The following is a 14,155-nucleotide window of genomic DNA, read 5'->3' as shown; positions in this document are numbered from 1 at the left end:
CATAGATCACCTAATATTTATCTGTGTGCTTTATAACTGATGATGGTTTCTGAGACTTAGCTTTACTTTTTAAATGTATGTAGTTTTGCCTGAATGGATGCATGTATATCACATGCATATAGTACCCATGTATTCCAGAAGAGAACACTGGATTCCCCTAGACTGGTTACTGCCAGGTGTGAGCCACTGTATGGGTGCTGGCAATCAGACTCTGGTTCTCTGGAGAAGCAGCCAGTGCTTTCAACCACTGAACCATTCCACCAGCCCCAAAGAATGAGGTTTTTGTTTTTACTTTTAAGATTTACTGATTTATTATATATATAGTACTCTGCTTGCATATACACCTGCGTGCCAGAAGAGGACATTGGATCGCATTATAGATGGTTATGAGCCACCATGTAGTTGCTGGGAATTGAACTCAGGATCTCTGGAAGAGCAGTCAGTGCTCTTAACCTCTGAGCCATCTCTCCAGCCCCTGGATGAGTTTTGAACAATAGGAGTTTATGAAACAAAATTTAGCACCTTGAACACTTAAGGAAATTGGCTTTGGTAATAAAAAATTCCATTTTGTCCTTTAGTAACAGGCAGCATGAATAATAACAAGAAACATTTCAGATCTAGATATTAATTTGACTGAGATATAATTAAAATTAGATATAATACACACATTTGGTTAATTTATACCTCTCTGAAGGTTGTTACAAGGACAGAAGTTTTAAATTAATTTCTCTCTTTTTTTCAGTTTGTGAATCACTGCCATAAATTATAGGAAAAGGGTGCTTTTGGAATTTCACATAGATATTCAGTTTTTTGTTTTTGTTTTTTTGAGACAGGGTTTCTCCGTCCTGGAACTCACTTTGTACACCAGGATGGCCTTGAACTCAAAGAGATCTGCCTGCCTCTTCCTCCTGAGTACTGGGATTAAAGGTGTGTGCCAGCACACCTGGCAAACAAAAGCATTTTCAAGAAAGCTGTAGATGCCACTCTAATTTGATGGTGATTTCACAATTTTTTTTTTTTGTTGAATCAAACTGACTTTTAAGTAGCTAGGCAATGAATGCTTCCTTCAGCACCATAAAGTGGTGGCAGCCAGATTGAAGACAGTTGTTTATGGTTCAAGGATGCTTTCGTTTGCAGTAGTGAGCAGAGGAAAGCTATGCCAGTGTGGCTAATACCGTTCAGCCAGCTTGTGTCTCCCTGCACTTTTAAAAGGCCCTCTTTTCTTTGAAGACAGTATTTGATGTTGAGAATCTGCTTTCTAATCTTGTCCTATGGTTTTCCTTAGATAATAAATGTGATCGAGTGATAAAAGTCTTTGGTGACTAACATGGAGCAGCCATTTGTTACCTAAAGTAGAAAGAATATGTTGAGCCCGACGTTGAAAGTTTCATTACAGTTAGGATCTGTGCACACATGCATTATGTATGTGTATTTCAAGTGTTGTTACCATCTGATATGTCCAAGTGTGTTGTGCACTATAAATGCATACAACCAAAATTTAAAAGAAAAAAAATTTTTTTCGTTTGCCTTTTAACAGTCTTGATTCACTGCATGCAGCTACTTCCAGCTTAGGATGGACTTATCTTTCTGTTTTATTACAGGGGGCAAAACAAACCAGCTAAATCTCCAGCACACTGCAACAAAAGCAATTATCCAAGGCCTTCTGCCAGAGCAGAATTACACAGTTCAACTAATTGCCTACAATAAAGACAAAGAAAGCAAGCCTGCTCAAGGCCAGTTCAGAAGTATGTATTGACAGTTTTTAAGTACCAGCTGGGGTCTCTGGGTTTAAAATACTAGCTGTATGAGGGAGGCTTTTTAGATGAAGTATTTTCTTCTTGATTTCCGAACAAAGACATTGGACGAGTTTGCCTGTCCTCAGGTACAGATGACATGTTTGAGATCCCCCATTGTCCAGAATCCATTAAGAGGTTTTTACGTTTTAGTGTAAATCAGTCCAACCGTGTTGGCCCGCTAGTCTTCCGCCTCCTAATTTGCTTCGGATGCATCGGAAATGACGTCTCTTAAGACCTATGAGAAACAGGAAGTGAGAGGAGGAACATCAGTCCATTTCACTTGTGTCAAAGCTTTGTGATTGATAATTTCAAGAATTGCTCCAACTGGGCAGCAGAGGAAACCCCAGGACCCTGGAAAGCTTTCCCAGCGGCTGCTTACTCAAAGCACACGAAAGAAAGCCGCTTGTGGTGGGTTGTAGGCTTGTACTGTTCAGGTAGAAATAAGTTTCTTTGCATGGCCTTTTTTTTTTCCTTTGTATTTCTCTGATATTCTTGCTCCCTATAGGATGGAGCTAAAGTTAGCCTGGTCTCCCTGCCTTGAAAACTTCCATGGTTACTTGCTGGAAAATGTCGATCACAACAAAAGACTTGTGACAGTTGGATTCTTCGTGAACACAATTTTCTGATACATAGCCATTTTTCTTTAAAATTTAAGAGCAGAGAGAAGCCTTTATGGTGGTGAATTTATTACTATGATGCCACTTTGTTGTGGCTGTCTTTGTCGTCACTTCCCTTTCCCCCTTCCCATCGCTCCTTGCCTTGCCTCCATTTCCCTCCTCTTACCTCCCCTCATTTTTTTCTTCTTTTGAGACAGGGTCTTGCTTTGTAGTTCAGGCTAGCCTAGATCCCACTATGCAGCCTAGGCTGTCCTGGAACTTGTGCATCTCCAGCTCTTTTGTCCCCAATCCTGGGATTACACCTGTGTGCCACCACAGCTGGCACGACAGTTTATTTCTAAATGGTTTTGTTCCTACACGAGGAAGATGAGGTTGCAACATCTATTAGACTTTCTGTGTGAACTTGTGGGCCAACTTCCAAAGGTGCTTATTTTTCAAAATTCAAGTGTAAACTGGTGCTGTGGTCTGTTTTGGAACACTTCCAAGCCATCGGCTTTTCTCTTTGCAAGTGTGTTCCCTTGGTCTCTGCTTGAATCACCCTGCCTTTCTTAACAGTGACACATAAGTGTTTCTCTTCCAGAAACAGATCTGCAGATCCACACGTCTGAAACTATTCTCATTATTTCCCAGATTTCTTTATACCTCTAGCATTTCTTAACATGATTTTTCCTCATATTAAACTGACAGATGCATTTTATTTTAGAAAATGTATGTGACCAGGGGTCACAGCCCAAGTATGGGTGGGGTGAAAGATGTAGGCTTGGAAATAATCCACAAAGGATGAGATTTTAAATTGTTGGATGATAAGATTATAGGCAGAGTATTTAGGGATGCAAGGCAATTTTAGTATAAGGTCATGTTTCAGGAATGGAAGGAGAAAAAGAATCCAAAGGAGAGAACATAAAAAGATAGGGTAGTGGAATAGGAAAAAAATACGATTATATCTTTGCAAAAACTGAGAACAAAGATTTTTAAAGAGACAGAATGCTGAATAAGAAATCAAAGAAAGGGTTCTAAAAATAGATATAAAAATTAGATTATTGAATCTAGTAAGGTTAAAATATTTTATGATTTTAATCACTATTTCTAGCCCAGAATTAAATCAGAAAGATAAGGAGGGTTTTTAAGATAGGATTACTGCAATTGAGGTGATAAACTCCGAGCAGATGACAAGTCTTGGGCCCTTTCAACAAAGGCATAAAAACCAGGGGAAGGAAGAGGGCGGGGGTTGCTACCTAGACAGGATTGTTAGGCCCATCTTCCTGAGAAGATGGCAAGGATGGTTGGAGAGATCATAATCTCCCCAATGCAGTTGACATACTGATACATTTGCTCACTTCTTTCAAGTCAATGACATAATTAAATGACACATCTTCCCACTGGCTTTTTTTCATTTTTCATTTTCACAGCACATTTTATATTTACAGACATATAAAATGGCAGTTGGTGAAGGTCTTGAAGACTTTGGAAGACTTTAGAAGGCAAGCAATGGCAGGCAGGCTGCCGTGGAGTGTCAAGCACAGAGTACAGGAGAATATTAAGCAAAAGACTCAAGTGGCCATGAGAGTACCAAAGGAGTAGGAGTAACTGTTAGCCTCTGAATATTGCTTCATAAAAGTAACAGACAGTCCAATCTAAGTATCAAAACTACTTTTGTCATTTTTATTAGTTAAGATGTATTATACATAATGGGTTTCATTATGACATTTTCTTATATGTACGTAGTTTTGATCATATCCACCCTCTGTTACCTTTGAATGCTCTACCTCACTCCCACTGATTCCCTTCCTCATCCTTACTAGACATCTACCACTTTGATGTCTTCTTTTACTTTTCTTCTTTATTTGATAACCCAATGGGTTTCATTAGGGTTGCCTACAAGATCTCGGGTGAGAGGTTCTTTATGGGAGAGTGGACACCTTACCAGTGGGTTATACCTGTGAGGAAAATGTTAGAGAAGATTTTTTTTTTAAGTTTGGGAAGAAAAATTATAGGGGTTCTCTACCTTCTATTGAAGACATAGCAATTACAAATAACGTGTACCATTACTGTCGTTCTAGAATGGGCTCCAAATTCATACACTCAGCCCAGAGACATGAAGCTAAGGCTGACATTTTCTAGTTTTAAGCTATGTTTTAGCACCTTGGTTTTTCATTCTTTTGTGTACAAGGATGGGATAACCATGCCAGTTTTACAGCTGTTTTGAAGTATTAAATTGATTTGATAAATTTTCCACGGTGCACACTTGACCTAAGACTTAAGTACTTATCATACCTTATGACAAGCTTGAAGAAAATATCAGATCTAATATTTGGAGAGGAGTTTGTACCACGGTACTAATGTCTATCTGTAGTTTTTGTTTTTGCAGGGATTTTAGTTAATCACATTGAATATATAAATATATATATATTTAAAACATTAATACCACATGTTCCTGTCTGTCTTTTTCTTCTAGTTAAAGATTTAGAGAAAAGAAAGGATCCATCAAAGCCCAGAGTCAAGGTTGTGGACAAAGGAAATGGAAGTAAGCCAACTGCACCAGAAGGTCAGATATTTATGTGTTTGACTCCGCTTGGATGTGGTTGGCTTAATTGTGCAGACATAGTTGTTGGTCCATTTGGGGAGACATATAATCTGTTATGAAAATCTCCATTGGCTTCATTCTCCCCACCTTCCCAATGGCTGTCAGCAGTTGGGTGTGGGATCCCCCATCCACTTTTCTCCAACTAAACAAGCATACACACAAAACCAGTCCTGTCATATTCCTTGCTGCATATGTCACTTCTTCACTTTAGGACCTTCCCCTTGTGTATACCTACAGCAGGCCAGAGTCTGTGGTCAACTGTCCCACTTTGTTTGCATTTGTGCCCCGCCCTCCACTGTGCTGTGTATTTTATAAAGCTATCTGAGTATTGCCCATGCTGTAGCCCATATTTTGATGTATAGCACTAATATTTTATAATTTCTACTAGGTTGTCTTCATTAACCCATGACTTACTTAAAATAAGTCATTAATTTTAAACATGCAATGATCTTAAACACATTCATTTGCTAATTAGTGTCTGTCTTTACTGCACTGTGTTCAGAGAATGTGGTATGCAGGGGTATTTTAGAAAAAAAATGTTGAGATATTTTATTGCTTAAATATGGCCAGTGGTTAGATTCATTCCACATGTCCTTGAGGAAAAAAAAAGTATTTTAATTTCCCTTACTAATGTTTGTCCACTTCTATTTGAAACTGGCGATTTCAGATACTTGTGATGCTGGTGACGTATTTAATGAGTTATACTTTCTAGAGAAATTTTACTTTTCTTAATTATAATGATCCCTTATATTGTTAGTTGTTCAATATTTGTCTCAAAGCCTAAGCATCTAAGATAAATGCAGTTACCCTCTTTATTGGGTGTAGTTTTCACAAAACAACCCATTCTTGCTTATTACACTGCCACTGTGTTTTGTGTCCCCAGGTTCCCACAGTGACTAATCTTATAAAGAAGGTTGAGTGGCATTTAACTATTCTATCTTACCATTGCTACACTTACTGATAACTGTGTCCACTTAAGTTCGATGAAATTGCTGGACTTTTGGATTTATCGGTCATTGCTTTGTATGCTTCACATTTTTCATGTCCTTCCTCCTGTATTTGTGGTTTCTGTTCTCCTGATATCTACTTTACCCTTCTGCTGATCTGGAAGGCGCCCATTCTTTTGTATGTCTTTGATATAACTGTATTGAGATTTAATCTGCACACGAATCTTAACAAAATCTACAGGTAATTGATAGCTTTAGCATATGTCACCAACCCTTGTAATGCTTTCAGGGTATCACACTGAGAACTAGTCTGGCTTTCACAGGTTGGTAATTCCAGATAGTTTGGAAGCTGAGGCAGGAAGATTGCAAGCTCGAGACTTGTCTGGGATGCAGCCTGAGTAGAAGGCAAGCCTGGGTAACTTAGTGAGACAGTGTCTCACAGCAGAGACAACCAACACAAAAGGGAGGGGGGTCAGGATGTAGCTCAGTGGCAGAGTGCTTGCCTAGGATTCGGCAAGGCTTGGATTAGTTCTTTTCTTCACTGTTCACTATGTTTTGTCATTCATTTTTAATATAGTCAGGATAACTTGAGTCTGCAGAATAATGATGTGCCCGCAAAAGTAAAAAAATAAATAAAAGGCAATAAAAATTATCCTTCCTTCCAGCTTTATTCATCCTAAGAACCAAAGTCTTTCTTTTGTCTTTGTTGGGGGTGGGGATGAGGGTGGAGCAGTGCTGGGACTTGAGCCCACCCAGGACCTTAAGCATGCCTGTCATATGGTCCACTACTAAGTGATACTCTCAACTCCCAGTCCACCAGTTGCTGACTTATATGTTTCTGTTTACTTTTGCAAAATTATGTTTATTTGCATTTTAATGTATTTTTAAGGTTCTCAGTTAATATTTGGATTAGCATTCTTGGCCTGTTTATGCTTAGAGAATATTTGAGATTAAAAACCTGTGGATTCCTGTGGCTTCAGAATTTATGGTTTCTAGCTTTATTCTACTAAATAGTCCTATCTTCTCTATTCTTCGCCTTAAGACGCATTCCGGGTGACATGAGCGAAAAACAAAGAAGACAACAGAAGAAAATTGAGGGTGATATTGGCTTATGTTCTAAGAAACATTAAAGGCATTTGAGGACTGTACAGTCCCTAGTGCATGCGCTTCCTTAGAGATATATTCCTGAGCGACTTGTCTGCATCCACCATCAGATAGGCTGATTGAAGTGACCAGGGCCTATGTGGGGGCTACGACTCATAGGAGACTTGAAGGGGGGAAATTATGAGATTATTTTTAAGTGAGGTGAGTGCAGGGCCTATGAGGAAGTTATGAAGACACAGACTGTGTGAGAAATTGAATTCTCTTAGGAATTTCGGCTGGGTGTGGAGTCAATGCCAAAGACTCTAGAGTTCTCAGTGCTCCAGGGAGGTGGAGGCAGAAGGAGCTGAAAGCCTGAGGCCCCTTAGGTTACATAGTGAGTCCCAGGCCAGCGTGAGCCATGCAGTGAGAAGAACGAAAGTGGGGCTTGGCAAGAGGAAACAGAAAGATTATAACAGTTTTACACAAGCTTTAGGGCTCCCAGGAGGAGAAACATGAGAGGAGGCCACTGACCTCTCAGAGTCCCTCTCTAGACTTAGCATAAGCCCCTCCAGGATGGCATAGTCCCATGATGCACATCGAACCGTGTGGTTCTTTGTTTTCCCTACAATCTATAGTCTTCTGAGAGCAGCTTAGATACAATCAGTAATGTTTCACATACTTCCCAATTTTAGCTGAGATGCAAGGAGCTAGGATGCTAGCTGAAATTTCTGTGCTATAAAACAGTTACTTTAAAAAATGTATTCTACGTGTTTCTTCAATACTCAAAAACCAGTTTGCAAACAAAAGTGGTGTTTGCCTCAGAGCACAACGCTGGCACACTGACACAAATGGTTATTTCCCCATGGCTGTCCAAACATCTTTCGCTAGTTATTTTTGGCATTTCACATAGGAACGCAGAACCAGATTGGAAAAGATTATGGGCTTGATAGGAAAAGAGGCATAAGGTTTCTTTCTTTTCTACTAGTTTTTTTTCCCCCCAATTAAGGCCACCAAGCCTCTCTTTTCCTATCTATGTACTAATGGGCTTGGCCATGCTTAGCTTCTGATACCAGGAGGGATATCAGGCACTGTCACATGGCATCGTCTTGGACAAGCCCCCTTTTCCTTCTTTTCATGTTCTCTGTACTAAGGAGAGAAGGGATGAAACTAGAACTCAAATTTTCTTTTCTTTTAAAATTTTTTATTGTTTTTTCTCAATACAATAAGTAAAGCTCTGATTTTCTTTTTTATTAATTTATTCAGATTACAACTAAATTCTTCTCCCATCATTTGTATCCTCCCATTCCTCCCTTAGGTCCATGCCTGAGGGGGATCTCTTCCCTCACTTTATGGTCACAGGCTATCAAGTCTCATCTTGGTAGTCTGCCTATTCTTTCTTTGAGTGCCACCAGGGTTCCCAAAGCTCTGATTTTTTAAGAAAAAAAAATCCCTAAAAGAGAGGAGCCTGTTATTCTTTCCAAAATAACAATAGTCTGTGGGCTAAGCCCAGTCCTCTGCTATTTTTCACATAATGTTTTATTGGGCCACAGTTTTGCTCACTCTTGACATATTGTCTATAGCGGCTCTCCCAGAGTATTGGAGTTGGAGCAGTTTGGAGGAGATCATATGGCCAACAAAGACTCAAGTATTTCTTATTTTGACCACTTCAGAATACAATTGCTGATTCTTGCTATAGAGTGTTTAAAACTTTCAGCTGTTTTGGAACTAAATCCTTCTCTAAGTTGGTTCCTTTTCTTAGGGCATTTGGTTTGCTCGGCTTTAGGATGTAATCCCAGCTAAGCATCTTCAGAAGATTCCCTTTCTTCCATGCCCACATTTGGCTTCGTTTTTAAACCAGAAACATGAGAACTCCTGAGTTCACTGTAATGACTGAATGAGTTACTGTAGGTTCCATACTTAGAACACAGTGAATACTGTTTAACCATTTATTATTAATATTAGAATGTTCCAGACTGAGCACAGTGATGCAAACCAGCAATCTCAGCACACAGATGAGGGGGGGAGGGTGAATTTGAGGTCAGCCAGGGCTATAAAGTCAGTTCCAGGGCAACCTGGGCTACATCTTATTTAAAACAAAGAAACAAAAACACACACACACAATAAGACCCTCCAAATACTAGAAAGTATACTCTCCTTCCCTCTCTCCCCCTCCCCCTCCTCCCTTCTCTCTTTCCTCTCTTTACCTCTGACAAAGTCTCATACACTCCATGCTAATCTCAAACTTGCTATGTACCTGAGGCTGGTCTTGAATTCCTGACCTTGCCCCTAACTCTTCAGGGCCGGGACTATAGGTGTTTGTCACCACACTTGGCTAAAAGGCCTGCCTTTTATGTTTGACAGTTACTACATAGATAAGAGTTGATGTTTATCCCCCAGTACTGGGCAAACACTGAGTTATCTACTAGGGATTAACTGATGTTTACGGCTGGCAGATGTCTAGCCTCATGGAGCTTGCACAGTCCAGTGGAGCTCATCAGGTTTCCAAGGGCTTCTCTAGATGGGGAGTCAGCTCCGAATTATGCACACTAATTATGTTTGGATGCAGCCAGGTCTTATGATGGTTCTCAAGGCATATTTTCACATCTTAGCATCACTTTTGACGCCGTTATGGCTCTTAACTCCTAACTGAGAGACTGATTTAAAAAATTATCACCCTTCCCACTAGTGCTCCAGGGCTTATGCACGCTGAACTCAAGAGTGTGGATTCATCTTGGAAAGCCTGGGACTATTTTGGGATTTAAACTTCATCCAGACAGAAGTTAAGTGATCAGTATAAAGGCAGGGATATAGGCAGGTTTTTTTTTTTTAGGCAAACACTGGCTAAATCCTTACTCAATTCCTATAAGTGAGGGGAGGTGGGGCATTGAGTTTTACATGCTGTCTTAGGGTTTCTATTGCTGTAAAGAGGCACCATGACCGCAGCAACTCTTATAGAGGAAAACACTTACCTGTGGCTGTCTTACAGTGCAGAGGTTTAGTGCATTATCATCATGGAGAGAAGCATGACAGCACGCTGGCAGACATGGTGCTGGAGAAGGAGCTGAGAGTTCTGCATCTTGATCTGCAGACAGCAGAAGTGAATGTTACATTTTTACATGGCTTGAGCATTTGAGACATTAAAGCCCGCCCACTTGTGATCCAACAAGGCCACACCTACTCCAACAAGGCCACACCTCCTAATAGTGTTATCTTATCCCTGGGCCTACGGAAGCCATTTTTGTGCAAACTACCACAGATATGGACTAGACCATCGCATGCAGCAGCAGGAAACCTCTTGAAAACATTGTCAGTGGGCGATTTCATTTTTTTTTTTTTAACATCATAAAGTATACTTACATAGGTCTTAGATGGCCAGTGAGCTTCCATGGCTTATTCTGTCTCTGTCTCTTATCTTGGTATAGGAGACCTGGGATAACAGGTGTGGGTGTTGCCTACCATGGTTGGTTTATTCAGGTTTTAGATATTGAAACTTAGGTTTTCTTGCTCGTGTGGCCATGTTTTACCGTGATTTTCCTACTGCAACTTATACTAATTTTGGAGGCATAGGTCTATTGCTCACCTTGGTTCCTGATTAGCATGCTATTACAAATGTTTTATAGTAAATTTATATGAATAAGAGGAATACACTGCCAGAAACTGATAGCTTTCATAGTAAACACCAACCATTAACACAGTCACTTCTCAGCATTTTCAAATACAATGTTCAGTACTTACTATACATACTGTATTTTGTAAGACTGGGCATGCAGGAGGTTTGCATCCACCAGCACCACCACAGACAGATGATCAATGCATTGCACTCACATTCTGACTGCTGTGATCTCACTGGGTGACAGCGATGTTTCAGCACTGTTATAGAGTATGGGACCATTGTTCCATATACAGTCAGTTATGGACTGAAGGGTCACTGTGCAATGCATGCTGGTGTTCAATCATTGTTGCCTCTTGGGCTTCAGCCCAGGATTCGTTGCTCTTTCATGCTCCTCCATCCCCTAACATAGCTTTCTTCTGCGATAGCTTTATTCATAAGCAAGTTTCTAAAGGCCCTTGGAGTTCTCTTCAAGAGAATTACATGGTAACAAGGTAGTCCAGTCTCATATTGGAAAAGACTTGGATAATGCTTCATTCATTCACTCATTCATTCATTCATTCTATTACTGAGGGTCAGACTCAGGGCACACTAGCCAGGCACTGTGCTATTGGACCCTAGTTATTTTAGAAGCTGTCTGAAGAAGAGTTGTACTGGTCTACTCCATTCATATGTTCAGTCCTGAATCAAGTGCTATGAACAAGGAGACACAAGAATCTGATTGGCCACATCAGGATGTACAAAGATGGGATCAAGATTAACTGAAAAGGAGATGCAGATGTAGCTCAGTGGGTAGAGTGCTTGCCCAGCATGCACAAAGCCTACGGTTCAGTCCCTAGCATCTCATAAAATTAGCGTTAGGAATCGTCTGTAATTCCAGCATGTCAGAGACAGGATGATTAGAAGCTCCAGGCTACTTTTGTCTATATAAAGAGTTCAAGGCCAGACTCTGATGCAGGAGACTGTATCTAAAAAAATAAATTAAATAAATAAAAATAATTAACTGAGCTGAGAGGTGGTGGATGACACCTGCAATCCTAGTACTCAGGAGGAAGCAGCAGGTGGATCTCTGTGAGTTCGAGGTCAAGTTGGTCTATAGTGAGAGTTCCAGGACTCTGTCTCAACAAATCAAAACAAAACAAAACAAAACAAAACAACCAAACAACCAATCAAACAAAAGAAAAAAATAACTGACACGGGCATGGTGGTGCACACCTTTAATTTCAGCACTCAGGAGGCAGAAGCAGGCGATTGATGTGAGTTGGAGGCCAGCCTGGTCTACAAAGTAAGCCCAGGACAGCCAAGGTTACACAAATAAATCCCCTCCCGCTAACCCCCCACAAAACCCAGACAACAAACAAACAAATAAAACCAACTGCAAACACACAACAAAACAAAACAAAGCAAAACCCCCAAATGAAACAAAAACCAACTAACTGAAATAAATGGCCTCAGAATGGACTTGGAAAGCACGTGCTCACACACACACATACACATAATACACACACACACACACACACACACACACACACACACACACACACACGTGGGTGCTTTCTCTCTCTCCCTCTCTTTCTCTCTCTCTCTCACACACACACATACACACACACATACACACAAGCTCACTGCAAGAAGTTATATTTTATGATTGTCTGGATTTTCTCATAAATGTGCCCTCTTAAAGTGAATCACTTCTTTTACTGTATTAGTTACTTTTTCTTGCTGTGACTAAATACTTGACAAGAAGAAACTTCAGGGAGAAGGAATTTATTTGTCTCACAGTCTGTGGGGTTACAGTCCATCATGTGAGGATGACACGGTGGCAAATGGCTTTGTGGCAGTGGAAATATCCTGATTCCTCATACCGGATCTGGAAACAGACAGCATAGGAAGCAATACCAAGCTATAGTCCTCCCAACTCACTCCCAGTGACTCACTTCCTCCATTGTATCTCTGCCTCCTAAAGTTCCTGCAACGCACCACTGGCCTTTGGGGGACATTTCACATGCAAACTGTTATAGTCACCTCATGGAAGAATTGAAGATTTACAAAAAATGTAAACTTGTACATGGTGTAAGTTTTCTATTTAGACCAGCATTGCTGTAGATGCTCCTGCCTTTAGGTGGGTGAGTACTCTTAGTCACTTTGGAGGAGTCCCTTTGCAGAATGGTGGAGCTCTTCTGATCCGTGCCTAAATTATTTTTTAAAATTTTAACTTGTTATAATTGAGATTCTTGTCTAAGAATATTCTAGAATGCCTCATGTATGTATGTATGCATGCATGTATATATGTGTGCATGTATGTTTGATTAGAGAGGTGCATGCTTTAGGAAGAGCTGAAAACAAATGGCATTGTTACACACTGGTTCTAGACGTGAGGAACTTGTATCTGAAAACAGAGCTGATGACACAAAGTGGCCTTTCTTGAGAAAGCCGGGAAATAACTAGGTAACCGTACAAACAATTTTTTAAAACTGACTTTATACAAAAGAAATTAAGAAGTACTATGTTTTCTCAAAGGAATTTTAATCTACTTGAGATAACTGAATTATGATAATTTCAAATTTGAGAAGGTAGATAAGGTGTGTGTGTGTGTGTGTGTGTGTGTGTGTGTGTGTTTGTGTGTGTGTGTAAAATGGGAGTTGTTAGGGAAAGAATAAGAACTGTATTGGCACAAAGTGAGGAATAAATACAGACAAGTCAAGAGAAGTAGAGATCAATAAAGCTTTGAAAAGCACAATGACTGGTTTAGCTCAGGTTTGTGGGTTGGGAAGTGAGCAGTAATCTTAGAATTTAGTTTTGAATGTTATTGGAGAGTCAGGTAGTTAGGCTATAGGGAAGGTGTTTAAATCTCAGTTGTTACGTCTTTTCTTTCATCCATCTCATTCTTTGCCAAACAAACCAACAAAAAACAAAAAACAAACAAACAAAAAACCCAACACCGAAAAACCCATATTTTTTAAGACAGGCTTTTACTATGTAGCCCAGGCTGGCCTTCAACTGATGAGAATCCCCCTGTCTCACATTCTCAAGTCCTGGGGTTACAGCTCTGCATCCCAGTGCTTAGCTCATCTGCTTTGGTTAACAAAGATATCGCTGCTCCCCAAAGCAGACAACCTGTCCATAATTGAGTTGAAATCTGTCACTTATATCCCCCTGTGGGCATATAGAAACTCCAAATCCTGCATCTAAGGAGATAGCTCTTTAATATGGAAGCAGCTGTCTTCTCCCAGGCCCTTGGAGCAGAAGAGAAATGCAATGACTGGGATTTTTATAGAATTGTCAGTTATTGTTATGATTCAGAGTTCGGAGTGGCAGCTGAGATGTTCTCTTGGCTGTGCTGCAGTGACAAGGCTTCACATTCCTGCAAGCTGTTGTGGTGTTATGCACTGAAGGTCAACGGTGGGACAAGGGCCTATGGATTTGCTTTCATGCTGTGCAAAACTCCAACTCCAAATACAGGAAAGCTTGACAATTCTCTGTCTCTATCTCTCTCTGTCTCTGTCTCTCTCTCTCCC

General features: G+C 40.3%; 1 protein-coding gene across 17 annotated transcripts in view; it reads left to right on the top strand.

Moving 5' to 3' along the window:
• The window catches only part of Col14a1 (collagen type XIV alpha 1 chain), a 243,533-nt gene that overhangs the window by 40,001 nt on the left and 189,377 nt on the right, over nucleotides 1–14,155 (top strand). For all 17 annotated transcript variants that reach the window (XM_051159672.1, XM_051159671.1, XM_051159655.1 and 14 more), the window contains exons 4-5: nucleotides 1,602–1,745; nucleotides 4,869–4,958. In XM_051159672.1, coding sequence (XP_051015629.1) covers nucleotides 1,602–1,745; nucleotides 4,869–4,958 — 234 coding nt within the window. The remainder of the gene's footprint in view (nucleotides 1–1,601; nucleotides 1,746–4,868; nucleotides 4,959–14,155) is intronic.

The sequence above is a fragment of the Acomys russatus genome, chromosome 17, assembly GCF_903995435.1.
Source record: "Acomys russatus chromosome 17, mAcoRus1.1, whole genome shotgun sequence".
NCBI lineage: Eukaryota > Metazoa > Chordata > Mammalia > Rodentia > Muridae > Acomys > Acomys russatus.
Note: the sequence above shows the minus strand (reverse complement) of the source record. Positions and strands in the feature narration are given on the sequence as shown.